This window comes from Mucor mucedo, assembly GCF_025094135.1.
Source record: "Mucor mucedo strain NRRL 3635 chromosome Unknown EV154scaffold_133, whole genome shotgun sequence".
Lineage (NCBI taxonomy): Eukaryota > Fungi > Mucoromycota > Mucoromycetes > Mucorales > Mucoraceae > Mucor > Mucor mucedo.
Genome location: NW_026252417.1, coordinates 83,423 through 97,683, shown reverse-complemented (window position 1 = coordinate 97,683; position 14,261 = coordinate 83,423). Strand labels below are relative to the sequence as shown.

The window sequence follows — 14,261 nt, the reverse complement described above, 5'->3', positions numbered from 1 at the left end:
TTCAATCAAGTGGGCCCTTTTAGTAGCTTTTTGGATCAGCTTTTTGGGAACGGACCAATTATCCATAGCATAAATAACATCAATGACAAACTGTTTATTTACGTTGCAATTAGATTCCTGTTTCACTGCTGTATTTTAAGATAGGTAGATAGTCGTAGTCTTCTTTGCAAAGGATGAGCGGTGTAATGGTTGGTTCGAAGGTTGACATCGTTTTTTTGAAAAATATCTGCCATATTGGACTTTTTTTGCAAGATGCTATTCAGATTTATATCTCTCCAAGGAATTCAAACCAGTTATAAGTCTTTCTTTTAGCACCCGCTACTCAGGCGGGTTGCTACTCAGGAGGATTTTACGGTATTTTTTGAATTTTTAAACTTGTGTTCGTATTGCTTGGTTAATTGAAACCTGTTCATTCTGTTAGCTGTTAAAATTTGATGTAAATCTCTTCTTCCGCGTTTGATTGTAGCACATTTTCCGACAGTTTCCTGAAAAACCTTTTATGAAATCTACTAGATTCATTCAACAGGACCATATAACGAGCAGTCTAACTGCTTTCAGGATACATTTTTTTCGTGGGAACAGTACTCTATTTGTTAAATAGTTTCTCAAAATTGAAGCTAGTCATTTTCTTGATGCTGAAGTGTATCAAAATCTTTAATTACTTCACCTTCGACACATAAAACAACTTAAACTTTAATCCAAGTAGCAACCTTTTAAATTGCAAATGCTACATTTGTCGGTGTCCTTTAAGATAGTTTTAGTAACAAATCTTCATTATTGCTTTAACGGCAGACCCATATAATAGAAAAATATTTTTCGTTTTTCATTTCGTCCGTAGATTATGCATGTAAAATAAATTATTTTTTTATTCTGGGGGTGCACTCATAACTTGTCTTGTATAGCATGTATGATTTAAAGGGGACGCTTTTCGGCAAATTCGGGAGGAGACATATTACCCTTTTCTGTAAAACCGCCTGCTTCACAAACATCATCGGTAGGAGGAAGCTTAACTAAATGAGGCCATTGAACAAACTCACTACCATGTTGAAGGGCAAATCGAACACCTGAAATTAAGACGGAAACCCAGAATAAAAGTAAAAGAAGATACGAAGAGACAGATTGGAATCCAGAATATCCAGGTCGAACAATGTTCAAAATAAGCATAAAGAGTGCAAATAAAAGGATATAGGGCACCTACAATACACATTAAAACTTGGTCTCTGAAATTTGAAGTTGGGACTTACAACACGGACACGGAGAGCTTTACTCTCGTCAAAAGGGTTATGTGTTTTGGCGGAGGTATCGTTTTCAAGACGATATCTTCCAAGAAAGAGATCAAATGAATCTTGTCGGTTTCCATCTAAAAAGTTATTCTTGACGTATCGAGTGATCGAGTTTGATAAATCGTTCAAAGCACCTGCTTTGGTACGTTGACCAGTTCTTTTTTTAAAATAAATAAATATTGATATCAATTTAAATTGGGTGATTGTATTCTAACTTTACCTAGTAAAATCGGTCTTAAGGGCGCCTGTACCAGAATAAACACAACTAACACCATCAGCATTATCAGCCCAAGCTATTTACTTTTTTAGTTTCTTTGTTTCTCTGCTTTTTTTTTTCTTTTTTGCTCTTACTGTTTCTGTAGCTAATCATGAAATCCTCTTGATCTTCCACCTTTTGATTTTGTTCCAGAATACCAACTTCACGAAGTTGTTCCGTCAAAACCCATCTTGCGAGTGTGCTTTGAACAACATTGGTTCTATCCAAACAATCCATACAATTCGTACGAACAACAGAGGTTTGAGTCTTTACCACAACAGGGCCATTTTCAGTGGTTTTGACATAAGTGTAACTGTCCAAAAAAAAAAATCATTTAGTTTCATCATAAAGTTTTGTTATAAAAGTATTACCCTTGTTCAATCAGCTTTTCTTTCAATTGGTCTACCAAAAGTTGAATTCTGTGCCAACGCATCTTGGAACATTCGGAATGGAAATCAAAGTGCGTGTAGTAGATGCGGGGATCATTCAATTGTTCCACAGTACGGGCAAATGCTTGGCCCATTGGAAGCTCGTAACCCTTTTTATTGATTAAATTGACCAAGATTTGTGGGCCATAAATACGGATTTGTTCGTCGAAATGAGCACGTGCGGCAGCTAGCTATGATACAAAAGAAAACGTGTAAGCTCATAGACAAAAATCAAAGGCAATAAACTCACGCTTTTTCTGCTCTCACCAATCCAAAGGCGAGGAGTGTATTTAAGGTTGATCACTTGAGCCCAGTAAACAGGAATTGAACCTCTCGTTTGAACATAGGACAGCTCTATTTTACCCTCAACAGACTGGCTTGCAGATGGGCCGTCGTACAAAACCAATTGCTCAGTTTCCACAAAGTTTGATACATGACCTTCAGCATCGATACCACGTGAGAAAAAACGAGTTCCAGGACGGTGTCTACTTCTACGTGTAATTAAACCCCAAACAAAATTTTTGTTGTTAATTTTACAGGTATTGAATTCAACGACTATCAAAAAATTCAATTAGGATTAGTCATTCTTTCTTTTTAAATATATAGATATATACGTACATCCTTGCATAACGGGTAAAATGAAGTTTGAAACCTAAGTATCTTTGGTAAATTTTTTTACAATTGTCTGTAAGTTTATTGTTTGACTTACGTCGATACTGGCGTCAATTAACTTAGAAGATACAAATCGATTCCAGAAGAATCGTTCATCAGCCTAAAACATACAAAGGTTAACTTTTATAAGACTGACTTTTTTTTTTTTTCAACTGACTTTCTTATACAAAGGTTCGGCTAATTTCTCAGAACTAAATTGGTTCTGTCTTTGGATCGACTGAGTCAAATCATAATCATAAGAATAGTAGAAGGTATTGTTTTTAAGATGGCTTTCAAGAAGATCAACAAACTCTTGTTCTTGCACTCTCTAAAAAAATAATAAGCTTTTAGAAACTCCCCCTTCTTCTTCCTCCAATTTATGTCGTACCTGGTTTTCATTCAAACTGCTCAAATTTTCGGCTAAAGGCAAAATTTGGAAGGCCCCTACGCGATAAATAGCCTTACCATAAATCGTACCAATTTGTTCACGTTTGGTGATAGTTAACATATAATCACCTTTTTGATAAAAGTTTGTTAAAACCCAGTTTTATATCAAAAATAAATACATTACCAGCCCAGAGTTTGATAAAACCTAAAAGACCGTATACGTTCAAGGTACTTTCTTGTTCACTGGTAGGAGGTACAGTTTCTAAGTTTAGTACCTTTTTATTAAGTAACTCTTTGTAGGATGCTATCAGTGTCATATTTACCAGATAACTCAATCAAGCCCGAGTCGCGATGAACAGTCAAGTTAGGTCCTGTAGTTGGTGCAAGCACATACGCCTTCTTCGTAATATATCTTTTTTTTTTCAAATGTGTTAAACTATTTGAGGGTAATAATGTTTGAATCACTTCTATTGCGATGACTTACAGTTTAAAATCTTTATACATTTTACAAATAAAAGAAAGAAACAAAAAACAAAAAAAAAGAGATGTTGACCTCTCGAACTCCAACACACTTTTTAGGAACCCGCCCGTAGTACAATACAGTACATGACTGGCAGGGATGTATTAAACATTGAAAGTGGTTTATTATAAGCGGGTCTCCTGGGGACAGCCAAATTTTCTTAGGGACAGCCATTTTTCTTAGGGACAGCCATTTTTCTTAAGGACAGTCAGGGTGCGCGTAGTCGCAATGTTGGGATTATGATACTTTAATAGACACCAAGAGGTCAATATAACTTAATTTAACTTGAAATAGATACAAATCTATTACAACCAGCAAAGTGTAAACCAGTATAGCTGTGCTATAGCTTACCTTCAGCTTCTCGTTTGGACTTTACCTTAATATTTCCGCGTAAGATTGAGATCAAACGAGCTTAAAAGCGAAGAAGTGCTGGTAGAATTTTCAAACTAAGTACAAATCATTCAAAATTCAGCTATTTGTAAATACCATATTGTTTTTGATTATCTTTTCTTGTCAAGTCTAAAGGATAGCCAGATCACGGATCGCATGTTGTGACTACGTGCACTTTGGCTGTCCCTAAGAAAAGCGTATTATAGATTGAAAGTGAATACAAGACACGGAATATGCTCCATACATTCGACGTACATTCAACTGTGTGTACACTTTTGTGAGCCAACTAGCCAAGATAATACCCGTAGTTCTGTAGGAATACCAACAGTATGAAATATAGATTATAGGATATTTTTTAGATGTTAATAGTTGTTGAAAATCATGGCTTCGATCACTGCATATTTTATTTATTGAGGTGCCAATTAAATTGCTTTTTATTGTGTTTCTGCACATAATCACCACGATACTGTTAAAAGCGACCTTCCTATCAAAAGCTAGATAATTATCACCTTACATATTATACTTAAAACTTTCCCTATTAAAAATCACATAATTAAATCAGTCTATAGACTTCTGTTTATTAATAAAATATATTAGCTTTTATATATCATGTCAAGAAAAACATAATAGAGGCTATTAATGTAGTGAAAAATGATTTTTAAATTGAGATTCTGAATTTGCTACTGAGCTTCTATTACGAAAAATACAAACCATCTTTGTTCTACATAAATTACTGTCACATAACTATAAAAAAAAATCAAATAAATCATCTTATTTATCCACTTTATATTTGTATTTTTTGTTACATATTAATTTGATTTGTCGGACAGCATATTACGTAAGCAAATAATTTAAAAAAAGAAAAAGGTAATTCCCCAACGGGGAGTCGAACCCCGGCCGTATCGGTGAAAGCGATAAATCCTAGCCGTTGGACCATTGAGGATGTTATATTTTGATAAGGATCTGACTGTCTTTTATGTTTACCTTGTGTAGAGTACGAGAATAAACAATATATAAAATGATGGTTCAAGGAGACTGTAAAGACTTGATATCAGATTATACAAACAGAGAGAAGAGATTAAAATGCACTAGTAAGCAATGGAAAGCTGCCAAAGAAGTTATGTATCAAAAATAATAGAATATAAAAAATATAAACTAGGAAAAAGATAACCTTTATTCACTATCAATAAAATAAGCTTTTATAGCTGTCAAAAAAAAATATACACAAAAATATAAATACAAGATCAGATCGACCATTGTCAAACAAATAAATCATAAGTTAAAAATACGGATAAAATAAATGAAAGTATAAAAATAAAATGAGGGAATGAAAATAAATCAGATGTCAAAAATTCAAATAATAACATCCAAGAAATATTCAATACGACAATAGCTCCTCTTCTAACTGCGACAACTAGCAAAAACCGATTCTCTGGATTTATCAAAAATAGAAGATGGATTTCTCAAACTTGACGTGACTTCTAGAAAATTCATTCGGACTTTTAACACCAGATCTTCCCAGCGCAACAACAACAAGAAAAACAATTTATTCCTTAGACACCACTGAACTTCTTCCTCGCTCATTTCGACATTAACCTTCATAACACCTTCCAAAATCTTCAACCACCTTTCTCCTACTTCTTTACAATATATACTGTAAAACAAACACGTGAAAGTCACGTGTTTTAAGACTTCAAGCGAAACACAAGACCAAAATACGACCGTATCACGATTTCTGATTGCTGTTTGCCAAGTGGCGAACATGCGCGATCATTACGCAGTTGGTCCGGGTTCGACTCCGGACTATGACATTTAATTCATTTTTTGGTTTTTTAAGATATTGTAGTGTCTGAAGTCTTTGCATCAGGCGTAAAGAAAGTATGAATCACTTTTTGTAATAAAAACCATTTTTTGATCTCATTTTTAATTTCTTGGATTATTATTATAAGTCTTAAGACAGGTTTGTCAACTTGCTACAAATTAAGTCTTTCCCAAGCTATTTTTTTAGCATTCTGTCTATCATAAATAACTTTATATTTCGTTTTTTATAATTGTATTTTATCTTCTATTTGCTATGATTCTACGGGTTAAATTTACATTAATCAATACAGAAATCAATTACAAATTCACTCTTGTTTGGCATACTTTTATGCTGAGCTTGTTGCTTCTCAGGCATAAATTTATATGTAAATTTGCATAAATATATTTTGATCATGGTGGATTTCATATTAAAATTTTAATGATCATGTTGTAGTTCAGGTGCTTTATTCTCCATCCATTGGCTTTTATTTTATAGATGGAGGTATACTACTGGGTCAGTTATCGATTGGTCATAGCAACGCCGTCGTATTTGGGTACGATTCACTTAAGAATAATTAAGCAAATCGTTTAAATAAATAAACTATGAAATTAAAACAACCTGTGATGTTGCATATCAGCATACGCATGTATACTGTTATACAACTTCTCCTACTACGAGTACATATTTCTATATTAAAGATTAAATGATTGGTCTAAATGCGATATACGAATGATAGTTGGATACAGAGTGCTATACCACTGAGTTACGATATTACCGATCGGAGAAGAGAATCTTCTCAGATCAAATCAAGAATTATAAGAAAGAGTAACTTAATAATAATAGTTCTATCCATGGATTAGCTACCAGAGAGAGAATAGAACAGCTATTAATATAAATGGTTCATTACTTATATGTGATATAATATACTGCTGATAAAGAGTATAAAGAAATAGTGTATGAATTAATGGATACCTATCTTCTACAGCCAAATATACAAATCTCGATAAGACATTTTATATTTGGGATCGTATTTTATTCATTACAAAGATAATTAATAAATGATCAACTACAACTATTATGTTCTTTTACCAATTACACTTGGCAAACAAGTGTGCATCTTTTACAGTATCCGTTGCATGATCTGATAAATAGGTGTCTCGTAAGATTAAATATTTATTAGAATACTCGTGCTTCCGATCCACTGATATGGGATAACGTTTACTGGAAACAGTTCTGACAAGTAGTATTCATTTAACCCAAGGCGCGAAACAAAGTATAGATCAATTCCAAAATCAGAGAGGTTGACTCATTATTAAAACACAGGAGGGCTGTGCAATATAAAAAGGATCAATTATTTCATAGCAGTAGAATTTTGTTAGACTATTTTATTTCCCCTATAGATATATTATTATCTCATTATTTCTCAAGTTTATTATTTTTGTCAAATATTACAAATGCTGTGGTTTTATTGGTTTTATATTCGTCATATAGTTTAGATGATGAAACCTTATTGGCTTTATTTTTGTAGATTGTTTACATTTCTTTTTTTTATTATTGGATCAAAATTAGATCGTAAGAGCATATAATTAAAATAAAAAAATATAACTAGAAAAGCGATTTTATTGAATAAAAAAAAAGCGCGTCAGCTCATTTGATATCACCAAACGATCCATGAAATGAAGAAACCGAAGCAGAATAAAAATCAGAGAATTTTTTTAAAGCAGCATGCCTAAAAAATAATAATAATAAGTTAGTATGAATGACAACAAGCAACGTTATATTTCTTACCATAACAAAACAAAAACGAGAAACCATATCCATCATATCATGTACATCAATAAAGGGGCATCGCGTGGGAATCTATCGTAGAAAAATAATAATAAATAAACTGAACACTTCGGTACGGGTCTATGTCTTACCCGAGATGCACACAAAAAAAAAAAGGCCATACATCCAAACCTGATCCAAAAAAAAAACAAGCACAAAATAGCATTCTAGAAAATGAAATAATTAGAAATTGTAAGATACAAAACTATATGGAAGTCTTACCCAAAGTAAATGCAAGAAGTAACAATAGATAAACAAGGCTTGATGTTTATAAAAAGAAGGGGAGAGTACTAGACGTGACACAACGGAACCATTTCATCGAAAAACAAACAAACGGAACGATTCAATGATAGTGAGCACCACCTTTCTCCCAAAAGATAGTTGTTATGGACGAATTTCTTGACAAGGACTTAGCAGCAATTGAATCTATTTTAAAAAATTAGAAATGGCTTCTTTTTTATTTTAGTGTAATCATCCGTACCTTTTATTCACGAAAATAATAAGACCTGCAAAAAGAGCACTAGCCGACCTTGGGAAGCTAAAGAATATTTTTTTTAGCACAAAAGTAATAGAGCTAGAAAAAAAATTGTGTACCTTCTTAAAAAAACATGTCCGCGACGCGTCAGCCAAGTGTAAGCAACATGAGCAGCATTCTAATTAGGACTTGGTTACAGCGTCTTTCAAAAGGAAAAAAGATTGGTAGTTCAGTAAATTAAGGAGCTTAGCAACCAGAGAGAAAGACACTTTCCTACATTTATAAAAAAAAAAAAAAGAAAAGGATGAGTTGAAAGAATAACAACTGCTTTTATTTCTCTTACTTTATTTCAACGATGCTTCCCGTACAGAGACTATGTTTGCATTAGACACTGGAGTAAAGAATGTTATTTGAATGAAGAAGTATATAAAATTTTAAGCTTACCACTTATTAAAAATTATAATCATATGGGAAAAAAGTGTTAAGAAAAAAATGAAAAAGGAAAATAAACAAAAAAGACAAAAGTCTACCCTAGAAATGAAAAAAAAAAAAGTTTGTTTTGATGGGAACCTGTCATTTTGCTTAATTAGGCAACCCCACATTTAAGAAAATGAGTGCATAGAAGGGGAAAAACAAATTCTAAAAATACATTTACGCATCCCAACCTGAGTGGACCAACTCCGCTGTCCACCTAAAAAAATATGCGAGTATCCCTGTCCACCTCTCAGGATCACTGTCCACCTCTCAGTATCCCTGCCCACCTCAGTATCCCTGTCCACCTCTCCTTATCTTTGTCCACCTCCCAATAAAAAGATCAAAATATGCGCTTGAGACAAAAGTTACATGAGCTTCCTTTTATTTAAATAAATAAAAAATAAAATTGATTGATTTTAAATAAATGTCAACTCATCTTATAGTTCAGATTAGAATGTTATTCTATAATCGTATCAAGAAACTTTTCATTAAATAGGCTATCAAGTAAGATTGTTTTATTATTTAAAAATTGAACATTTCAATGTTTATAAAGCAATTGGACATGTATTATTTGATGCCACTTAACAGATAAAAGAACTAAATAATATTTCAGTTTCATCGGAACAGTATCCAGCATCAACAATAAACAGTTAGATTGATCAGTTAAGATTTTCTAAACAAAAAGAGGTTGCTAAACTCCTTTATTATTTGTTCAAGGTCCTTGTAAATATAAGCTTTACGTGTTTATAGTGTTAGTCCCGAAAACGATTCGTGACATACATCTTGTTTACTGAGTGCTAACGGCTACGTTGTGTAAATGAACTGTAGTCGAAGTAGACGTAAATGGGTTAGTTATTCCTGATTCAACTGTAGCCACTTCTTACCAATTCATACTTGAGCTGGAGTTAATTTGTTCATGTCTTTTTAGGAATTAACGCAAAGACCTAAGTTTTGCTTTGCAGATAAAAAGAGTCTCGTTGAGTTGAATTCAGCTGCTTAATCTTGGTGTCCCTCCTTTTATAAAAACCAGTAATTACTTAAGTGTAGGGTATACATCGTCTCTTTTCTTTTTCTGGCCAGACAGTTCTATTGCTTTAAGTTTATGGGGGGGGTTATTATGTACGAACAGAGGTTGATTTTAATGTAAAAAAAAAAAAAAAGAAAAAAAAACATTCTAAAAAGAGCAAGTAGGACAATTTTTTATTATACTGGCAAGTAAGCTTGTGCGCTTAAGCAGTGACTCTCCACCGGTGCTCAATGAATTAAGCAGGCAGTGAGACTCGGGGTCAAATACCGCTGAAATTGCTTTTTTCTGTCCCCGCTCACGCGTTCCTATTTTTTTTTTTTTTTTTTTTCTCAGTAGCTGAAGTCCCAAGACTACTCACGGGTTTAGAAAAAAGAATACACCCGGTTTTTTCTTTGATGAAGCAGTCAACCATCAGGTTCTCATGGCGACCACACTGAAAAGCAGCCGATTAAGGTTAAGCCTAGCGACAGCCATGGATTATAGAGAAGCACAATACTTAAATATAAACAAGGTTTGATTGTTTGCTATTGAAGCTTTTTAAACCCCCCCCCCCGACTCGACTGTATCTGATGTAGCTGATACAATGATCAAGGACGTAAAGGACAAGAAGACTTGACCCTGTTTCTTTCCCTTAATAATCAGACTAATAATACCATAAGAAAAAAAAAAAAAAGCATGATTAACAAAGGACATGGTAGACGATGTAAAGGCAACGACACTCTCTTTCCCCCCAGTAGTTATACACACAAACTCTGTATTCGGTGATAAATACATGTGTCAAATGAAATGAATTCCTAACATCGTCACGTATGATTTTTGCTTTTTTTTTTGTGATACACAAATTGGCTTACACCGGATAGTTTGACTATAAACATCCCTGTTGCTCCTTTGTGGCGTGTAATTTACTATTCTCATATAATACTTTACCACCGAATTCCCGTGTATGTTTCCATTCCCTCCATCCACTAAATTAAAAGCGATCCATTTTTATTGTTCTTACATCACGGTAAATTAATACGGAATCCATCGGTCATAATCACCAAGTGATCTTTAAAGAGATAAGTAAACTTCCAGATAACATGATAAAATAAATTCATGCCATCTTCCACGAGTGTATATATAAAAGTCTAGTCTTCTGCTTCAGCCATATGCATGATTTAGTAATAAATTGATGTATGGGTAGCTCTCATGTTATAGGGTTTACATCCAGGATTGAGATCGATCTTTAATTAGGAGGGCTTTATAAAAGAGTAAGTATCACAATCTCATTTAACACAAAGAATAACTCACCTCCAATGATTTATATCTTGACAACCTACTAGTGTGTATATGTCTGTTGATCACACATAATTCAAGTTTAAATATGTCAAGGAGGTGCTACGGCCAAAGTTTTGCAGGAATTTCAAATCTTTCTTTGTTTTGCTTATGTTGTTGTTGTGTAGCTGTCCATCCAGTGTCGATATTATGTTCTTTAAGCACTACCCATCATGCGTAGTGGTGGATAAATACAAAGGAGAGGAACAAATTACGTCGATTTAACACATACCGATTGATGAACGTCGTTATCCATGGGAACGGAAAAGGTGTTGGTGCATTTTCTTTCCTTTGTCGGTCTTATCCTTTGTTGAATTTACGCTTGTTGAATATCTTCTTGGTGAATGTTTAAAAATGAGCACCTAGAACTTTCTCCAAATACTGAAAAGGTAGAATATACCAACTGAGGTGCAGTTGTAGCTGAAGCAATTTCACGTCATAAAGTCGGAGAAGCGTATTTATCGGCCACAGCATCAGGAGTGCCATGGGTTAGTGATTGAACGCTGCATTCCCTTCTATTTTTGTACACCGCGCAAAAAAATGGCTAAGGAATGGCCACCATCCAAAGAGAGCGTGCTAGATCTTTTTACGAACATCATTAGTGCACGTTTGCAGTTTTCATTTCTATGATAGACAGTCAAGTGTCTTGACACAGCAAAGTCCTTCTGCTTTAGCCATTTCTGGGTATAAAAGAGGTTTTTCAAAAGCTCGTAAAATTATTTGAAGACTGCCTGGTGGATGTCCTGTTGTGACTTGACTATTCAAGCGCTAACAAAAAAAAAAAAAAACGCACCTCTTTTATTTTTTCTTTCCCGACCTTCGCCCACAATCTCGCAAGAAAAAGTGTAGCAAGCTTTCCAATGTCAGGCCACCTTTGAAACCAGGTTAAACAGGTAATCATACAAGCACGGGGGCTCGCCATTTTGTTTTCTAATTTCGTTTTTAGCTTTTCAAAGTTTAAAACATCTTAAACCGTTTATCACGTATTTGGCCTTCACTTTGATTTATGTTTAGCCTGTTGATCAGACTAGTGGATTAACACCGTAATAATAAAACCAGCAATTTGATCTTGAGGTCCGAAAACTTACAACTGCAATAGATGGTCAACAAATTCTCATGATAGTTACCTTCACCTTTGGGAAAGGATCGCCAAACGATAGTTCGGAATTATGAGCAATTGCTGTGGGCTGTCTATAGACGATGAAGATAAAGATGAAATTTCATTGAGGATTATGAAAGAATTGAATGCTGAACTTCACTTTAAGAGGTTTTTATTTGCAACAAGAAGTACAATAGGTGTAATCGGACAAACGAGAGCCAGAGAGACAAGATCAGAAAGTATTTGTGTGATCAAAAATACAGCGAATCCACGAAAAAAAAAACAGAAGGTGGATACGAGATCAGGCATAACATGAGAAGTATGACGCGAGATGGGAGATGATTACGGCGCATAAGGAATACTTTGTGGATAAGGGTGTATTATACAAGGAAATAGAGGTATGTTTCGGCTTGATGATATGAGGAGAACAAGAAGTAAGAAAATAAGGTGCTGAAAAAGTATTTGGGGTACCGATAAAAATAAAGAGGTATGGCTACTGTAAATCTATTTCAAAATGTTTGGGAGATTGATGAGAGAGAATATAAAAGGGATATGGGCCAAAAGGGTGTAATCTCGAGAGTGCAAATTATGTAAAAAGTTTCCTCACAGGGTTTAATATAGAAAAGTGGCAACAAATGTAAATTGGTGTATAAAGAACGAAGAATTTGTTTGTTTTCTTTTCTCTGTTTGATTAACTTAAACTGTGCTTGAGGCGGGGGGGGGGATCATTCAATTGAAAGCACAAAAGCTCTAATATCTTAATGTTATGACAGTTTCTGTTCTTAATACAAGTAATTTCGACAGGTGGTCAGTAAGCATATTAGTAAAAAAAAGTTAGGGCATTTAATAGCACGTACATAAGGCTTTACGTTACGGTCATTGTTTTCGTATTCTGTAGGTTTCTTTTCTTTTTATAGAATTCTCTTTCGTCAATGACCAACCAATGTTAACGTCAGGGTTTTAAAGCTTTCTGTAGAATTTTTATGATGAGCACACCGCGTCTCTTTTAAACGGCTGGGAAATAAGTGCTTTGACCGTCATTCTAATTGATGTTGGCCGTTTCCAAGCAAATTCTTCACGTTTTAGGAACAAAAACAATTTTTTTTTTACCAGCCAAATATATGAAGGGGGGGTATATATTACAAAAAGTAAAAACAAGTGTGACATTACTTAAAATAGTATTGCTAATTACTAAATTATCACGTCTAATTCACTGGTTGTACATAGGCCACATCGCTCTCCTGAGTATAGTATAATTATAAGATAGACTTATACTGGGGGTGCTATTCTTTTTCACAAATTGAGCGATTTGTTTTTGAAAATAATGTTTGCTAGGGAACGGCCGTTGATATCCTTGTTCTAGTAAGAGCAAAAAAAAAAAAAAGAAAGATATATCGCAAAGTAAACAGTGAGCTTATTTTACGGCCTCTCTCCGAAAGTTACACCTTAGATACAGCCAAAGTGAACGTGGTCACAGTCTAGCGGCTGTGCCTTAGGCGCCATACACTCTGTAAAATAAAACGAACTCTTTTTTCCAGAAATTGAAACTTTTGAAAGTGTTTGCTCCTCTGCCAACATTAACACCCAATGCCGCCAAAGAAATCACTACCAATTTTATTAAAGACTTTGCCCATGAAAATAGCTTTGAGACACTAATCGTCAACGTCAAAAGAACAATTGCAAATACAAATGCCCTTATTATACTAAAGTAAGAACCGCCAAAAACTAGGGGAAGGAGGGTTTCTCATACTCAAGCTATCGAGAATGAACGTTTACGGGTTCAGTACAGAAAATATTCTTTTGGGCAGTAATGGAAACAAAAAAAAGCTCGCGTCTGACTATGTTACAGGGCATTGAGCAGGAAATTATAAGTATCGCAAAACCCAAAAAACAAAACTTTGGAGGAGGGGTTTCATAAGCCTGATAAAATAGATTTAAAAGACTTATCTCAACCGTGAATAAATGACACAATCCGACAGGTAACATATACAAAATTTCTGTGATGTATCGCATCAAAAAATTGAGCTTTCCTTTTTTTTCTCAGTAGCTGAATCCTCAAGACTACTCACGGGTTGAGAAAAAGAATACACTTGATCTTTTCTTTGATGAAGCAATCAACCCTCAAGTTATCATTGTGACCAAACTGGAAAGCAGTCGATCAAGGTTAAACCTACCGACAGCCATTAATTATGGAGAAGCACATTACCTAAATATAAATAAGGTTCGATTGTTTGCTGTTGAGGTTACAAAAAAAAAAGAAACCCAACTCAACTGCATTTGATGTAACCGATGCAATAATTCAAGGAAGTAAAGGACAAGAACACTTTGA

The 14,261-nt window shown here is 34.3% G+C and overlaps 1 protein-coding gene and 1 non-coding gene across 2 annotated transcripts; both read right to left on the bottom strand.

Annotated features, from left to right (window-relative positions):
• Positions 1-675: 675 nt before the first annotated feature.
• On the bottom strand, positions 676-3,509 carry EV154DRAFT_524770 (SacI homology domain-containing protein; the record flags this gene model as incomplete). Its single annotated transcript, XM_051603217.1, has 13 exons — positions 676-1,194; positions 1,245-1,440; positions 1,504-1,576; positions 1,635-1,852; positions 1,911-2,158; positions 2,218-2,522; positions 2,586-2,619; positions 2,677-2,739; positions 2,797-2,946; positions 3,007-3,134; positions 3,190-3,267; positions 3,329-3,417; positions 3,490-3,509. 13 exons carry the CDS (start codon positions 3,507-3,509, stop codon positions 913-915), a joined length of 1,884 nt encoding a protein of 627 aa, XP_051452828.1. The 3' UTR covers positions 676-912.
• A 1,277-nt stretch (positions 3,510-4,786) lies between these two features.
• EV154DRAFT_t115 lies at positions 4,787-4,858 on the bottom strand. Its single transcript has one exon. It is a non-coding gene; the product is annotated as a tRNA-Glu (tRNA).
• Between the last annotated feature and the right edge of the window lie 9,403 nt (positions 4,859-14,261).